Source organism: Pararge aegeria, chromosome 7 (genome assembly GCF_905163445.1).
Source record: "Pararge aegeria chromosome 7, ilParAegt1.1, whole genome shotgun sequence".
NCBI lineage: Eukaryota > Metazoa > Arthropoda > Insecta > Lepidoptera > Nymphalidae > Pararge > Pararge aegeria.
In genome coordinates this window covers 15020073-15037614 of record NC_053186.1, presented here as the reverse complement: position 1 = coordinate 15037614, position 17542 = coordinate 15020073, and the positions used below count along the sequence as shown (strand labels likewise).

Genomic DNA, 17542 nt, shown 5'->3' with positions numbered 1-17542 from the left:
CGTGTAGTAATCCGTGCGCTACGGGGAATATTATTAGATTACAAAAATACTCTAGTTATTTTGAATGTTAATGCAGATATCTGACAAAGATCTCTCACTACTGGAAGAGCGGATCAAACGTGCTGGGAAAAGTCGCAGTGCCGATGATCGCCGGTCTATGTTAGTGCCGCTTTCGGCGTCAGGACGACCCATTCTACAAGCACCTGAGGTAATTAATTTGACGGGAAAGTTCATTATACATTTAATGAATAAATCATTATACGACAATACACACACAGCGCCATCTAGCCCCAAAATAAGCGTAGCTTGTGTTATGGGTGCTAAGATAACTGATGAATAATTTTACGAATAATAGCCGGTAGCGTCGCAATATATAAATATATTGTGACGTATTTAAATATAAATAAATACTTATAGTACACCTGTAAACACCCAGACACATCACACAAAGATTTTCCAGTTATGGTAATCGAACCCACGGTCTTGAACTCGGAAAGCAGGGCCCACTGCGCCAATCGGCCGTCAAAATACTAAGATAGTATTTAAGTATATTATTGTATATGTTTATGTGTATTATTTAAGAAATTGAAATATCACTTGCTTTAACGGCGAAGGAATACCATCGTGAGGAAACCTTCATGGCTGCGAGTTCTCCATTATGTTCCCAACTGTGTGTGAAGCCTACCAATCTGCACTTTGCCAGAGTGATAGACCGGCCTGAACCCTTCTTATTCTGAGAGTTGACTGGTGCCCTGTAATGAGTGGGCCGGTAATATAAGTATGTAATAGTATTGCATATAAGTAAACCAACGAAAAATATATTTTCTAGGGAAATAATAATTACAAACTAAACATTGATATCTATCTATCTATATATGTAAAAGAGAAAGTGTGTGGGTATGTTCCGTATAGGATTTCAATGAAACTTTCATGGAATCTCCGGATTGACCTGGCGAGTAATCCTGTAAAGTTGGTGACGATCGGAGCACTCCTATTTTTGAACTGATAAACTTTCAAATACAGCTTTTATTTACTATGATGATATTCTATTGTTGGGTGTATATGAGTGTAGATAATGATCTTCACCCGCTCGAGAAGAGAATAGAAGAGAATGAATACAGAGAGAAATAAATGATTTAATATATTATGAGACTTAAATTAAAAATTTAAAGATGTAAGTTTATGGTTTAAATTAAATAAAGCAAAATCTAGCCCGGCGAAGCGGGCTGGGTACGCTAGTTTACTATAAATATAAGCTGCCTAACTGTTCACTTATGGGCACGGTACCCAAAATGCTGGCGCTATTGCCCTATTGTAAATAAGCGCCAGCTCTTGAGTCACCAGACGTAAGGACCAATTTTTTGGATATCATGTTAATAAAATTTTACAAGTTATATATGCATATAAGTTTTAGTTACTTCACAATTTTAGACCGCAGCAACTGTCGCTGCAGCATAATCTTTTAAAATTGTATGTTTAGTAATGCAATCAAATAACCTTATGTTGAAAGCTTCTGACAGAAAAAACTAAAATGCCTTCTACAAAGCAATTAAAATTCAAGTCTACGGATATATAATTTTTTTAAATAAGTACAAATTTAAATTAGTTTTTTTTTTGGTGAGAAAATAGCATTATTTTAGTAAGAAAGGAATTACTGTAAGAACATATATATTTTTTGCATGACATCTAAGGCGGATTGTTTGTTCTTATATTTTATCTACCAACAATAAATCAGACTACTACGAATGGAATTGAATTGAGAAAGTTCAACTAGAACTTCCTCGGTAAACAACGGCAAACTCAAGTTTAGTATCAATCTATATTTGAACTTTTGGTATATAACACAAGTCATGTATTATTTGTAGGAAGACGACGATCACGTTATGAATGTAGAACAGGCGCCACCGGATGAATATGAAGAGGACGAAGTGGAAGAACGGCCCCCTTCGCCGGTTCAACCGTAAGTTCACACCTTTATCTTCATTCGTAGGAAGTATTTTGTATAACATCATCTCACTACCGTGTAATTCTTATGTACGCATCAAAAGTGCCACCTATGGGCCTACTTGAATAAAGATATTTTTGACTTTGACTTTGACTAACACTTGTGCATTGTGGGTGTACTAGCCTTCTATCCAAAGAAAGCTGACTAAGATAAAAAAAAAATCTTATTACGTATTTAAGAGAGCTTACCTCAGTATAAATAAAGTTTTTTATACTCCTGTTGCAACCTCCGGCTCTATGCTAACGCCAGCGTGCACTTTAACACCTACTTATGCACTCTAGGTCACATACCTAGCGTACAAATTGTGCAATTAAGCCCGGAACACGAGACTTAGGCGACCGGCGAACGGACACTTTTGTTTCCCACATCGAGTGACGTCACTCTTTATATAGTTTTTGTCATCAATTGTAATTTATTTTTATTCATATTAAATTAATATAAGTAAAAAAGTTTTTTTTAAGTCCTCCTGCGTCGGTGTACATACATCTTGTCTTATAAAATTTGTATTCAATAAAAAAACCACTCAACTTAGTATGATATTGTTAAAATTTTTAATTTTAACTATATCATACTAACGCTATTAATATGCTTTAGTATGATAATATCATTGAAAGATATTTTTGTTAACAATATTTGTTTATAAAGAGTTAAAAATGCTAAAATTTTGCTTTCCCTTTGATGTCTTGTCCTGTGAATAAAATCATACCATTTTAATTAGCCAGTTACAAGTGCCTTTAATTATTCATGATAATAATTATCAAAGCAGGGTAATGCAAGAGCCGAAAGTGATATCCGGTCCCTTCGGCCTGGACCCCGAGCTGATCGCGAAGTTGGACGCAGATGTGCCAGTTCGTCGCGCTCTCGACATGCCGGAGCACGATCTCAAGTTCCTGGACGAGCCGGTGCCAGCGACCACTGTGAGGACTGTCGCTACTCCCGCGAGATCCACGTAAGTTATTTTACCCATCCTCTTACCACGCCGTACCTCCCTTAGTCCCTTAGTCGCTGCACGTCGTACGAGGCGACTTAAGGAATATAAAATATATTTAACTAGTTGTTTTTTTTTTCTCGAAAATAATAGTTGTTTTTACCTAACGCCTAATTATTTATTGCCATTAAGCTTTCTTCGTAGGCATGCTTCTGAAGAAAGTTTAAATGTTAAATATTTTTGTTTTTTTTTTGTCAAATTAATTTTACTTGACGCTTTGTCGATGCTGTGTGCACTTGTAATTGACGTGCATATCAGTGAATAGTATTACGTGCTTCAACCGCGCTTCTATATTGCTCAACCTGACATTAACTCTCGTTCCCATAGGTACTAAGCGTTAAAAATTGTTTAACTTTTGGACATAAAACAGTGGATTTTTTGTGTACAAAGATTCAAGTATGTCATTTTTTTTAACAGTAGTATGGTAACAATGTCGCCTCCCCGTCTCGGGGCGCCACCTCCTATGCCATCATCTGCCCACAAGCCAACAGTTGACGATGCACAACTTGCCGACACTATACACTCAATCTCAAGTCCCGACCTTAACGTGAGTTATAAATGTTATTTAAAATAATTATCATCAGCATCTTCAGCCCATTTACTTCACCTTATTATCATTATTCTCACCCTATCATTACTATCTTCACCTATCATCATTGTTAGAACTTCATCAATAAAACCGTAGCAAAGTGAATTGAAGATTTTCGGCGTACCGGATCGTCTTATAAGCGTTAGGACATGCGATCGTTCATATCTCTTTTAGGAGACACGTGTTTTTTCAAATTTACACAGTACAGCCCTTGACCGCTATCATACCTTTGTAAGTGATGTGAAGATCAAGTTACAGTTTTCTTGCCTGGATGATGCATATTTACTCTTAATTTGAAAGAACCCAAATCATAGGTACTGAAGGAGTCTGAAGCCACAGGGGCATTCCAGATCTTTGTTGTGCGTATTAGTTGTATACTCTCTCTTGATGTTATGGAAGATATCGAACTTAATCAAATAGTTTCTGGGCACTCTCTCCGAAATGTATCTTATAGAATATCGATAGACAGGGGACCTTGAATATTGAATAGCTTACTTAGGCCTAATTTTTTTCCAGGCCGCCATCCGTGCATTATCTCTCATCTCTGGAGCCCTGGTATCTGGTCGGGGCGCTGCCTTGGCAGCTCACGAAGCCCGCCTGGTCTCTGCAGTAGCGGCACAGCTAAGACGTCTACGCACCGCTCCGCCCGGTGCGAATACTGCGCAGCAGACTTTACCTGCTTATAAGTACCTAGGTGGAGCGTTGACCACGGTGAGTTTGTATTTTAAAGACGATATATGCTCGTGCTTGACCAAATTATCACCTGATGAAAGGGGAAATGTTTCTTAAAAAGATGGGAGGAGCTTTGAACACTCGCACTCGACGAGTCGTTTTCTAGTATGAAAATACTCGTATGAATGAATTTAAGCTTAAATATGCCTGCATTTGTTTAGCTGAAGTTTTTGGTCAAATGTTTGTAAAAAAAAAATCAGAATAACAGGATTTGCGACTCTAACACGAGTTTCGTTAGGTCCACTTTACTTTGACGATACAGAGTTTGATATGCAACTCCTCGATTTCAAATCTTTTACTAAGGCTACAGTTTTAATGCGAAAACAGAAGATTCCACAATCTTCTGTTTTCGCACATCTTCTGTTTCAACTAAACTTACATTTTAGAATTAATCACAAAAAAAAAAAAAAAAACTTAAATTATATATAAAAAAATATTAAATGCTGACAATATATACTAAGGAACAAAACTAGCTAAACGTATACAAAAATGAGCAAAGGAAAAAAAAATACTAAGTTTAAACAATAACACAGTATTGGGATAGGAGGTGGTCTTTAAGTTTTTTTTTTAATTTAGGTAATCTATCCCCTGTTATGTCTATGTCAAGCACTTTATTAATGCTGTTATACAGAGTTAACATCCTATTAATGGTGCTGTAAAACAGACCTTATTTTTTTTTGCCGTTTTCTAGATAATGGTACGGAATAATTCGCGCTCTAGTCCGACTTGGTCGGTTTATGATATTGAATATTTTGTTGTAGTTCTACGACACAGCGGGTTGTGGGCGGCAAGTCGGGGAAAGCGCACTACGCTCGTTGTTGGGGGAACTGCTCCTAGTGCTGGGGGCGACGCCCGGCGCCAGCGGGGCACCTCCCGGCGATGCGGAGCGCCTCGTGCGGTTGCTGAACAACGTGTGCGTCCGCGTGCTCGAACATTCGCCGCGCACCGCAGTACTATGGTAATTATTTACGTATTATAGTTCGGCCCTTTAAAGAATGCGTAATAACGGACTACATTTTTTTTTTTGTTTCATTCCACTTAAAGATAACCCTGGTGGTAAGCAATGATGATGGTAACAAATTAACTTGTGGTTTGGCTTTTATATTACAAAAGCCAAACCCCTAATCGATTAATCGCTTAGCGGCATGTTTTTGTCGGTAGGGTGGTTTGGTCACCAAACTAGATCAGAGAAAGTTCAGAAACTATATTCCGAAATTGCCCCTGCTGGCGATCGAACCCGGGACCTTCTACTTAAAAACAGCAGCACAGCGCTTACCGCTGCGCCAGGGATGTCGTCACAAGTTTTGAAGTGGCGTAGCTTTACTATAATGTTTATTTTTATAATATTTTGTTATTTGATCTCTAATACGGTGATCCCCCGATTATCTCCCCAGACTAGGGATATAATTAACGTTTCCATCTGCCAAAACACGGGAACATGGAATAGGTGAAGTTTACCCCGTTTTATTATTGCACATATATTATTTGGATATTATTTCCACTTGTGCGCCAATGCTCTGAGAGTTGGTAAAGGTTTGAGAGAAGATAAATTTGTGTCCTTTCCCAGGAGAGATAATTGTCTCCTGCCCATGCTAGCCGTGCTGGTCTTAAGAAGAGCCCACAACCAACTTTTTTTAACTTCAACTTCGCAATTCACTGAGCTAGGCTAACTCTGGCTTTTATGGATGACTAATTTGAAGTAGAATGTAGTGAATAATATTTTCTATTAATTTTCAGCGCAATAGTCTCACTTCTCCATGATTCAATAGTGGAATCAGATCCTGCCTACCCGCGCTATCAGGACCTCCTTCTAAAATGCTTCTGGAAGACCCTAAAGATGATTTCAACATGGGAAGTGAATTCGATAGACTATGATGCAGTTCTCTATAAGATACACCTGTTTTATAAGGCCTACCCGAATAGTTACTGGAAGAAGAATCCGGAAATTAGTGATACCCCATACAGGTTAGTCACATTGTATTGATAATAATTAATAAGTTTTTGGATAGATGCAGGCGTTACTTTGCAGAATTCCATGATATATTACAAAACTTAAGCTTAATTTGCTATACTCCACTAAATCAGTAGAATATGTATGGTGGTATTGATAATTTCATTATTCTTTGTACTGAACTCCAAAAAAATCTTCAGCAATATACCCTCTACGCACGTTTCGCTCCGAAACCAAGCATCCTCAGGAGATGTTGACTTTACAATAGCAACCAATAAGTATTTTTAAGATATTATTATTATTATAACACTTTATTTGCACACCACACAAAGAATATATACAAGAAACAAAAAAGGAACATGGAGGAAGAAGTACAATATAAAAGGCGGCTTTATGGCCTAATAGCGATCTCTACCAGGCAACTTATCTTATCCATATTATGCGAAAAAATAATCATCAATCGCGGGCCATGCTTGTTATTATAATAATGTGCCGATAACCTTTTTCTTTTACTTCATGTACAACTATACATAGGGAACAGATACTTTATGTTAAAGCAGTTATCAGACAGACCTTCGTTCGTAAGAGTACACGAGGGTTTATTTAGGTCGATCTAACTTAACCCTTCCAAGAGTGTCTTGACAAAATTCAAAATTCATTTATTTTAAATAAGCCTAATATAAGCACTTTTGAAACGTCAAGTCTGTCTGTGTGTAGTGACTATACCAGAAAGACAGAAATATCAGATCTAATCTTTTTTTTTAAATTGTATAATGATATGTGTTATTTTACAGAACAGTCAAAACTCTAGTCCACACGCTAGTCAAAATGAAAGGCGCATCCATTATGAATCATTTGACACAAATACCGGATGTCAATGAATCTGATCTCTATCCGTATTTACATAAAGTTCTAAAGGTATGTACTTCTTGGTTTCAAAGGATTGTTCCACGTGTTTGCAATTGCACAAGCCACATAGATATGGCGTCTAACGCTAATGTTTCTACGTTCCATTCAAATTGTATGGAAATAAGACACATTTCGAAATAACCATTTTGCGACGTGCGATTCCCGCACCACAACGTATAATCTCATATTTTGCAAAGACAAATTTTTGTGAAATTGGGAAATGTATAATATGTTGCTAATGCATAAAATAGATCTGAAGTGCATTCATTCTGTTATAGGATTTCATGATGAATGACTGAATGGATTTTGAAGACTTTTATTTGACTTTAACATTAATGATATTTTCCGGATAACCTATTATAAATGATAAGTTTATAAATAGTTAACAGTTACCAACAAAAGTAACAAAATTTAGTTATTGGTACTAAAATATTCCAATTAGCAAGTACTTGTTCGGCAAAAAAGATACTATAACAAGAATAAACGAAAGAAACATATTTTTAAAGACTAGAAACCACAAACCACTGATTAGAGCAGTTATTTTTTAATTGGCTATAAATGACCCAAATGGCAATAACTCAAAAGTGACTTAGAGTTGGTTTAGTCCTTCATGCTAAACTACGGCCAATTTGAACATTCATAATACTAGTAAGTAGAAATAAAATACAAACATATGGTGACAAACATGGGCAGAAGTGGTTTGCAAATAAATAGATAAATAATTACGTGTTTGCCAAAAAATTTTTGGATTTTTGGCACTACAGAGGTGCTTTCAAAATGTACTCGCAATTCAGCATCAGTCTTTCTTTTATCTCAGCAACTAAAATTGGATGAAAGGAAAGACACTCCATCGGACGCAATCAACGGTGGTCTGCCCAGTGCAGTGAGCACAGTCAATACTGCTCTGAATGCGGGTAGATTACCTAGAGGAGTTCACGAAGAGCTGGCTCTAATACTGAAGAGAATTGGTTCCAAGGAACACAATAGAGAAGCTTTGTCACAGTTGTACGACTTGCGGGTGAGTATCATATCTTCTCTGGTGCAGTTTGATAAATTAATCTATCTAGTAAGGTTAAGCCAGTGTTTGCAATACAAGCGCACAACCATATGTTTGTTACAGCATAATAAACGTATCTGCAAGCAGAGGTATAGGTGGTAAACGTGCATGAGAATGCTTTCCTTCCCTATAAACCTTCTTGATTAACTATGTATTGCGAAAAACTGCATTAAAATCCGTAGAGTAGTTTAAAAGATCTAAGCGTAAAAATAATGGGAGCTACATTGTACAGAAGTATTGTAATATGTAAAGAAGATTTCAGAACTGGCATAAAGATTACTTATGCAGGCACGTACTTATTTTAAACTTACTATAAAATACAAACAAATAATAATAAATAATCTGTATTTGCAGGAGCGTCACCCAGAAGTGGATATATGGACATTCATGCAGGGCTCCTCGTTCTACTTCCGGAATTACGTAGAACGGGGACTGAGGGAGGTGGCCGAACAACGCAAGTTAGCGTCCGTGCCTATGTACAAGAGCGATTACAAAACGGAAAATATAGGTAAATAGCATCAATATAAATTAGTGTATATGTCAACAAACAGTTTTTATAGTTCTACTTTATGTTTCATGAATAAATTATAAGGCCAACGAATGGGTGCGATGCGGTAGTAGTGCGGGCCCCCTTTGTTTGCTTTTGCTATAGCGCCGATACTCTCAATTAGTATACAAAGAAGACTCTCTATATGGTTATTACACATATGGTTCGCTTAGACTGATGTCAAACCAAAGTTTATTATCTTCGTCGGGTAATTTTTTATTTTCCACTATTTCTGGTATTTCTGTTACAGATATAAGCAACGAAAATGATGAAAAGTCGCACGTTATTTTTCTGGAAAGGCTAAGAGCCCTGCAAGTAAGTTATCTATGAAATGTTTCTAAATATTTTTTTTTAAAAGATAACTGCTATGAATACTGTTGATATAAATGACAAAGTGTGTCTGTTTGTTTGTTTGTTTGCTTATTTATTTGTTGCCTATTTTCTCTTACTCAACCAACCTTGGTGAAGCTTGGCCCATTTTGTTTTGCAACATACATACAGGTATTGGGTATATTTGGTCAAAAAGTCGGTTTAAACTAGAGTTAAATACCTATCCACGCCTTCGGCTCGTGTGTATAGATGTTTCGATGCTATATACACATTATCCGTGGCGTGCACAAGATTATTGACCAGGGTAGGCAAAAAGGCTGTAAAATGGCATAACATCACAAAAACCTCTTGCTATTCGAATTATATGAAAATTTAAGGTTGTATCTGCTTTTTTGCAGTGCTTTTTTGCATATATGAAATGCACGCCACTGCCCATTATATAATTGTTCTGATCATTAATAGACTATAACAGTCCACTACCGGACAAAAGTCGTCCTATCCCAAAGGGAGATCCTTTCCCATAATCATCATGCTGAGCAGACAGGTTGGTGATAGCAGTAGATGGTTGTAGTAGCACAGAAGATGCTGCTGCATGTTCATGAGAATGCTCCCATAGTCGCCTCCCTTAGTCGGAAGAGGAGGGGTGGTGACAACTGTATTCTGATCTGTCATCGCAACACGGCACAGCGCCCGTTATTTAATTCTTTATTAATTTTTCACAGGCTAAAGCGGGAATCAAAACGGAGTCAAACCCATCGTCTCAACCTCGAACACCAGTCGGCGACAATCGAGCGCTAACAGACTCCATCAATGAGAACACCCTCCCGCGAGCGCACAGTATCGATCCACAACTCGAGGTAGCCAATTGTCATTTTCAACGGCCGACTGGCGCAGTGGTCAGCGGCCCTGCTTTCTGAGTCTAAGGCCGTGGGTTCGATTCCCACAACTGGAAAATGTTTGTGTGATAGAGATGATCGGTTTTCAGTGTTTGGGTGCTTATCTGTATGTTATGAATAATAATGTATATTATTCATAAAAATATTCATCAGTCATCTTAGTACCCTTAACATGCTTACTTTGTGCTAGGGCTAGATGCGATGTGTTGTCGTAATATATATATGTTTTTTTTTTTATTTTGTTTGAATTTTTCTCTTAGAAACAAATGGACAGCGGGTCTAATAAAATACAAAATTTACGGAAAAAGCGCCCCAATAAGTTAGTTAACCTATGCTTGTGTATATTGGTGTTAATGAAAAAATAAAATTATCCCCGCGCAAATATTTGTTGGCGGTTGTGTAATAGAACATTTTCCCGTTAATTTTAATTTTAATTTTTACCATATCTGAGTATGAAATGATATTAGGACATTGATAAATAAATTTAACGTTATTTTTTTGCTGGAAGCAAAATGTTAAATTTATTTAAACGGTACATTCTGGAAGCGCTTACGAAGCTTCAACAGCGAGACTATAAAATTACCATTAACCTTTGCAGCTTCGACCATTATTTTACAAATTAAATAACTAAAGGAAATATTGTTACACAATCGTCTTTTCTTGTTTTAGACAGCTAGTTTTTACATGTTCGCTAGCAAGCAGTATGCCATTTTGGACGTGCTTTTAGTAAATGGAACAAATTAAGACAGGCATAAAATCCATACCGGTATTTGTTAACTAAAACATAACCAAACTTAAAGAGAATCATTACCCTATTGGTTAGGGTTTCAGCGCGATCCCGGTGTTCATTTATTTCTACATCAACGTTATCAACAGACTTTCTTTTATTTTATTATTTTTTCTCTTACAACTTTGTGGTAAGTTATCATGCGGCCGGGACGGGTCCTGGACCTCTATTCAGCCACTTTATCCTAATTTTCAGACGCTATATCGTCTGAAATTTATTCATCAACACCATCATCATCAACCCCATCAACGGCCCACTACAGGGTCTCCTCTCAGAATTCGAAGGGTTTAAGCCGTATTCTACCACGCTGGCCCAGTGCGAATTGGTAGACTTCTCACGCCCTTGAAATCGTTATGGAGCTCGGGCATGCAGGTTACATCACGAATTTTTCCTTCATCGTTCACCTGAAATTTATTGAACGTTCTTTGACAATAGGCTAAAAAATATATTTCTTTTTTTGTAGCTCCACACATCACAATCTGTCGCGAGGAAAGAAGCGGGCGTAGATGCGTTACGTCTCAAGTTACAGCAAATCAAGAGCTCCTCGAAGAGATAAGGGTATCGCATTCACTTGTTCGGAAAGCAGCTCCGCTCTCATTTACTCATCTTGACATGCGGGACAAACGATTGTCGTCCTTAGTACTAACATATTAGTGTATTGTTCCGCACGTACATTAAAAACCCTTGTGATATAACCTTATAGAAACGTCCCTGAGGATAGGCGCGTATTTTCGAATAAATAATTGACTTATTGTTAGAAATCGATAACGATTCGAGAATTAAGCAATGCATTTGTCAATAATTCTCATAAATGGATGATAGTTCGATGAATTCGATTTTTGGTAACTCAGTGACATTTTCTTTGACGCGCGTCTTGGTTGTTTATCACAGGTTTCCACCAACTTACTGTATAAGATTTAACCTTGTTCCTTGAATTCCAATAAATTTATATTGTATTACGGCGGATAATAAATTATATAGCTAATTCCTCTGATCATAAAACATTATTCATTTTTAATTTTTATTAAAATATTAATTAAATACTAGTCACGCGCTATATTTGATTGACGTATGCCTGAATTATTAAGAACCCGCCGTTTATTAATCATGACCACGTTTGCGTGACGTGGCTCAGATCATAATGTCATGTGCACGTCTTAGAATTTAGAATAGATTATTTGAAAATGCGCGCCGAATCTTAATTTAATCTCATTATTTTCAACTCTTTTCCAATTACATTTTAGTTCCTAGAATTTATTTAAACTAACCAGTAAGTTTAGTACTAGACTATTCGGATTAGCCTTTGAAAATATCTGCGAACCTCCATTTACCATCTACTGCAGATTATTCCTGCACTAACGATTATTGTCCAAATGCAAACTAAACTGGAAATTCCTACGAGAAAAGAATGGCACTATTTTTTCGCCAGCCATGAAATGACACTAACGGCTCCGAAGACTATGAAAAAACCGGAGCGATTCAGCTAGCGAAAAATTAGCGAGTTAATAGCGCGCTTCAAATATTAAAGGTTTATTGAACGCTTGATATTTGATATGCGCTTATATTTTAATAAGCAGCTGGGTATTCGAGGTTGAGCAGATTTTTTCGCGAAAAAAAACCCCAAATGGCACCATGCACCGTAGCGTGTTGAGTCAAATCGTAGTATTTAACGTGAGCAGAAATACACTTAAATCATGACCCAGCGTCGCGTATGTTGTTGGTAAAGTAGTACGGTCGCTATATTTGAGTAGTTTTGACATAAACCTTATCATAATTTTACTCGCTCACACTCATTAGCACTGCAGGAGCCTTATAGTAGAAACACTATAAGGACTCGTCTGTGAGAATGCTACCCAGGTGGTTATAGAGGAACTATAGTGTGTCTCCTCCACTAGCCGTAGAATAGACGGATTGGATGAGGCTCAACATGCGTCGCGTGTCGTAGATTAGTGTGCCGGGGACATTCGCATCTCAAGTCGTCCATTGCTTTGCACATTTGAAATGACAATAGAATTTAAACATTATCTTTAAGCAGGGTAAACGTATGAAATTGTTTCAGTGACTTAGTGAACAGCTGTAATGGGAATGTATTTGAACAATCTGGTAATTCTTGCCATGTGTGTGATTCTTGGGAAGATGGAAATAAATTGGTGCCTAATATTTTGTTTATTTGTTTGTGTGCACATGCTATGTGTGAGTAATTTCACATTATAACGAAAAAATGTGTTAATTGTGTCCGATAGATGGATCACTAATCTATATAAATAAATATGGCTCTCATATCGCGTAACTAACATTGTAAATAACGTGTGTAACTGACTATAAGACTGGTCAGTTTTCTTTGGTGGGCTGTTCGGTATTGTTTCAGAGCTATTAATATATACTAGTCGGCACTTATTTAACAATGTTTGTTGCGTCGTATAAAACGCACGAGCGCACTATTATTACTTGTAATTTATTCAAATACAAATATGACGCTTGTGTTAGTTGTCAATTCATTCAGGCACTGTCATGAACGCACGTCGTTCATTAATGTTCGGCAAATTCATTATGATTATTAGTGTTATTTACTCACTCACAAGTTATGTTCACATAAATAGATATATATTTCTGTATTGTTGTAATTAATAATATATATATATATATATATATGTTTATATTATATATATATATATATATGTACATTTATATATATATATTGCACGTGTGGCATTGTTTTCTGAAATTGGATTGCCCCATTAGTATTAAGGTAGTTTTAATTAATCCGGGGCATACCTAGGGGGAACGGAAAAGTAGGGTACCTAAGTAAAGCTATCTGGCAATGTTTTACTGTATCAATAATAAATCGAAAATCGTAAGTTTTTTATGAAAAGATAAAATTATTTGACTGTTTTTTTTTTCACATGCATGTGTGTTGTAAAATCGTGCCTATTAAGAGGATGAGCAGTCGGTATGAGGGTGTTGGTTGTAAGTCCCATTGTCTGATATCTACTGTTTCTGTTCCCTCTTCTGTAAATTGGATACACCCATATTTATTATTATTATTATATACTTAGATTATACCTGTGTTGCCAGTATAACAAAACGTTCCCATTTTAAGTAGATGCCTTTAAATGTTGATATCTCTCAGCCAGTGATCGATAACGTATAACGAAAAGAAATAACTAATTTTTTAATACGCTATGTATCTCTTAGCAAATAACGGCCGATAGACGATAGAAAGTCGATAATATACGAAAAAATAGTTTTAAAAAGTATGTATTAAACTGTATACAGATTAAAGGGAAAAAATTTATTGAGCCAGCACAGAGAAGTGGCGGTTGGGATGGGTCTGCGCAAATTATCACCGGAAGTTGACCACCAAGGGCAAGTCTGCTATTACAATAGCGATCCCAGATCAGCTTTGCCACAGTGTGACTTGGAGCAAAGCTGATCTTAGAGGGCACCAAAAGAGGTCCCGGCCAAGACCACTTAATAAAAATGGTATGATAAATAGGGCGAATGCACGATTCTAAGATATGGCGTTTGACATCTCATTTATAGGTTCGATGCCTCCCCTGTCGGGATAAATTCACAGTATGATCTTCATTGCTTATGGTGCCATGGTCACCATTGCAAGAGTTAATAATACGGGCGCAATGTTACCTGTTTATAGGTTTTAACAGTGTAACTTCAGTCTTGTTCTACAGCAACATAACGTGAAAGATGGTACCCGTACGTGGTTGGCGTCCAATCAACTCAAAAAATGTCGCCGCCCATAAAGTGTAGTCTACATTTTTTTTCTTTAATCTGTGTCATATTAGTGAACTTGAGCCTTTTTATTTTAATTCAATGTAGTCTTCATTGTAATTGAAAACTATGATTGATGTATTCAATTACCATTTACGTTGTATTATTTTCATTTAATGTGTGATTATTGTTTTATGAATATTGACTAAATATTGCAATTGTATACATTATTTTTCAGTAAGTAATTATTCAAAATGAATATTTTGATGTAATGTAAAAACTAGCTCTAGGAACATAAAGGTTAGACTACGGTAAGTACATATGACACATATTTGGTTTGCTTCAATCTTTATTTATGTTCATGCTTTTATTCCATACGGAACTTAATTTTCATACGATGAGCATATAATAGGAGATCTCCCATATCGTTTATTTTTATGTCAGACTTAATTTAATCATCAGAAATTGTTTTTGCTACTTTTATAAATTCTTTCTTTTTATAAATTCAAGAACAAAATTGATATCCAAAACAGTTGTAAGTTAGAAACCTTCTGGTCACACTTTTTAAACAGCAAACAGCTTTTAATAAGAATGACGTTCAACATAATATTATTTCAACATATTCATACTAATATTAGGTCACATATTATGTTGCATACAACTTTTTATTAAGTGAAAAATTTTAAAATTATTCTAACAGCAGAAAAATACTCTCGATTTATTCCTATTTATGTCCTATGTAGTATTTTCGGATTTTCAAAATCCTTAAATAATTGTTTTAATAGTAAAACAATTGCAATACTTAGAAAGATATTTTTAATGTACGTTTCTATCTACATTGGTTTATTTAAATAATATATAAGACTGTTCTCGGTTGCGCCTAGTGTTGAATACTCAGGTTTGCGTTGTTTTGTGTTGTGTTTAGTTTGATGAATCAGTGGTCATCCAGTAGGTTTATTAGAAAACTTGTATAGCTGCGATGAGGCCATAATATTTTATAATATCATTCTTATTAAATAATAACCCCTCCATTATAACATTCTACTAAATCAAAATGTATACATTCCCACTGTATTGGTTTTGTGGTACAAATTTTATTGACTTTTGTGATTTCCGAACTAAAATAACCTTGACTGATTTTTTTAAATAATTTTATATCCCATTATGAATTAACATTCAGGACAGAAAGATTATAATATGGAATTTGGGATAATTTATGCTTATTGAAATAAATAAAAAGAGATTAATTGAAATCATAATGCCAGCAATAGTGTCGGATTCAAAATGTCGAAACAATTTAATCCGATCTTGAATCAGATGATCTGTGTTTTTTCTTAATGGCATCAAATTACCCCTCATTCGGGGTATCGTTAAATGTGCCTATTTCAATTGTTACAAAATATATTGTTATTGTGTGACGTGTTTTCGAAAGTTTGTTACTTTGTTGAAGAGTGTTTTCCCAGTAGAAGTGGGAATATTAAAGTTAGTTTAGTTACAGTTGTTGTTGGTTACTGAATGATTTATTTGATTTTTCAATTAAAAATATATATATAATTAGTACCTATTCTTCTTCGGAACTTATCTTTTGCACTACCGTGTACTCTATTATGCATCATCAAACGTTCGAAAAGTGTCACATTTCCGATTCATTTCAATGGAAAAAAAAAATTATTACCATAATAATGTCTTTAATAGAATGTACGAATATTCATTTTAGTATTGCTTTTTATGAAACTTGACTTATATCTTGAGCATTTATTTATTTTGAAATGTATTATTATTAAAATCATGATGTAATATTGATGAATAAAGTTCATACAACACAATTTGTACGTATTTTATTTTTTTATTCAAATTATTACAGTACAGGCTATATAAATAAATAAAAAGCTGTCACTAGAATATAAAAATACACTATGTTAAAGGAACTGGTGGAGTCGTCATGACAATTCTGCGTTGTTACCCTGGTATGGCCTTAAGCCACTGTCGAAGCCCTCTTCATCTGAGCCTAAAGCCTTTGATGAAGTTATCTAATGACTTTATGGTAACATTAAATTAATTAATCAATGAAGTTATACCTATGATTTTTTTAGGTAAATATTACTGTGCGTTTCATTAACTGATGCTGGGTTGGTCGTAGCAACGCACAATGTAAGGAAAATCATGTGCACGATATATTCATTTTTTATTTATTTTTCAGAAACCGGTACGCTCTAAGCTCTGTAGAAAGGTGTCTGTGTGGAGTCGAAAATTGGACCCGATTCTACAACAAATCTAGCCAATAGATAATGCAATAATATGAAATAGCCCCTCTGATTGGTTCCTAGTTCAGCAAATCGGGAGAGCCTTTTTTATTTCCAATTAGAATTAGGAAGGGAGCCCTATCTTGCTTTATTTTGACACAAATATATCCTAAAAGCTACTGTTATTATTTACATTACACAACATACATTACGTACATTACGTACATTGAAGACATTCTGTTTGTATCCTGAATTTTAGTCAAACCAGTTTTTCAGGTTTATCTGTCTGTATCTTTTCCGCGCATTACGCCGAAACAACAAAAGCATGCAAGCTTTAAGTTTAATCATACGACGCGACGTGCTGCCCTGATTACTTATTATCTCGAATTTCAACACAGTAGGTATATCATACCGCAACACCCTCAAATGAAAACCGATTTTAATAATAATTTTTAAAATCGGTTTTAATTTGAGGGTGACTACCGATTTCACAATTATTTTCTTTTCAAAAGGGGGAGGTTTATGTAGCGACACATGTGTGCGTGCAGTGCATTTTGCTGATTACTACAAAATGCATTGCACGACGACACACGGAGAGTCCGCCCGTTCTCGCCACCATTGGCAGTCGTGTTTGTGCGTACAATAAACAATATCAGGGCATTGGTAAATACTCATTATTTTGAAGTCCAAATAAATCCTATTAATGTTTGTTATCATAAGAGAATATATCTAATGTATTTATTGCATACCGATTCCACATCGACGGTTCGTCGCTGGTC

The 17542-nt window shown here is 35.8% G+C and overlaps 1 protein-coding gene across 5 annotated transcripts in view; it reads left to right on the top strand.

Annotated features, from left to right (window-relative positions):
• Positions 1-16346, top strand: part of LOC120625461 (protein mini spindles) — a 47175-nt gene extending 30829 nt beyond the window's left edge. For 2 of the 5 annotated variants that reach the window (XM_039892539.1, XM_039892540.1), the window contains 13 exons: positions 77-208; positions 1866-1960; positions 2769-2954; positions 3411-3540; positions 4099-4293; positions 5076-5272; positions 6052-6279; positions 7060-7183; positions 7992-8192; positions 8586-8739; positions 9029-9093; positions 9831-9965; positions 11255-16346. In XM_039892539.1, the coding sequence (XP_039748473.1) occupies positions 77-208; positions 1866-1960; positions 2769-2954; positions 3411-3540; positions 4099-4293; positions 5076-5272; positions 6052-6279; positions 7060-7183; positions 7992-8192; positions 8586-8739; positions 9029-9093; positions 9831-9965; positions 11255-11347 (1935 nt within the window). In that variant the 3' untranslated portion in view covers positions 11348-16346. The remainder of the gene's footprint in view (positions 1-76; positions 209-1865; positions 1961-2768; positions 2955-3410; positions 3541-4098; positions 4294-5075; positions 5273-6051; positions 6280-7059; positions 7184-7991; positions 8193-8585; positions 8740-9028; positions 9094-9830; positions 9966-11254) is intronic. The other 3 variants (XM_039892543.1, XM_039892541.1, XM_039892542.1) reach the window with 3 other exon arrangements.
• Positions 16347-17542: the final 1196 nt, after the last annotated feature.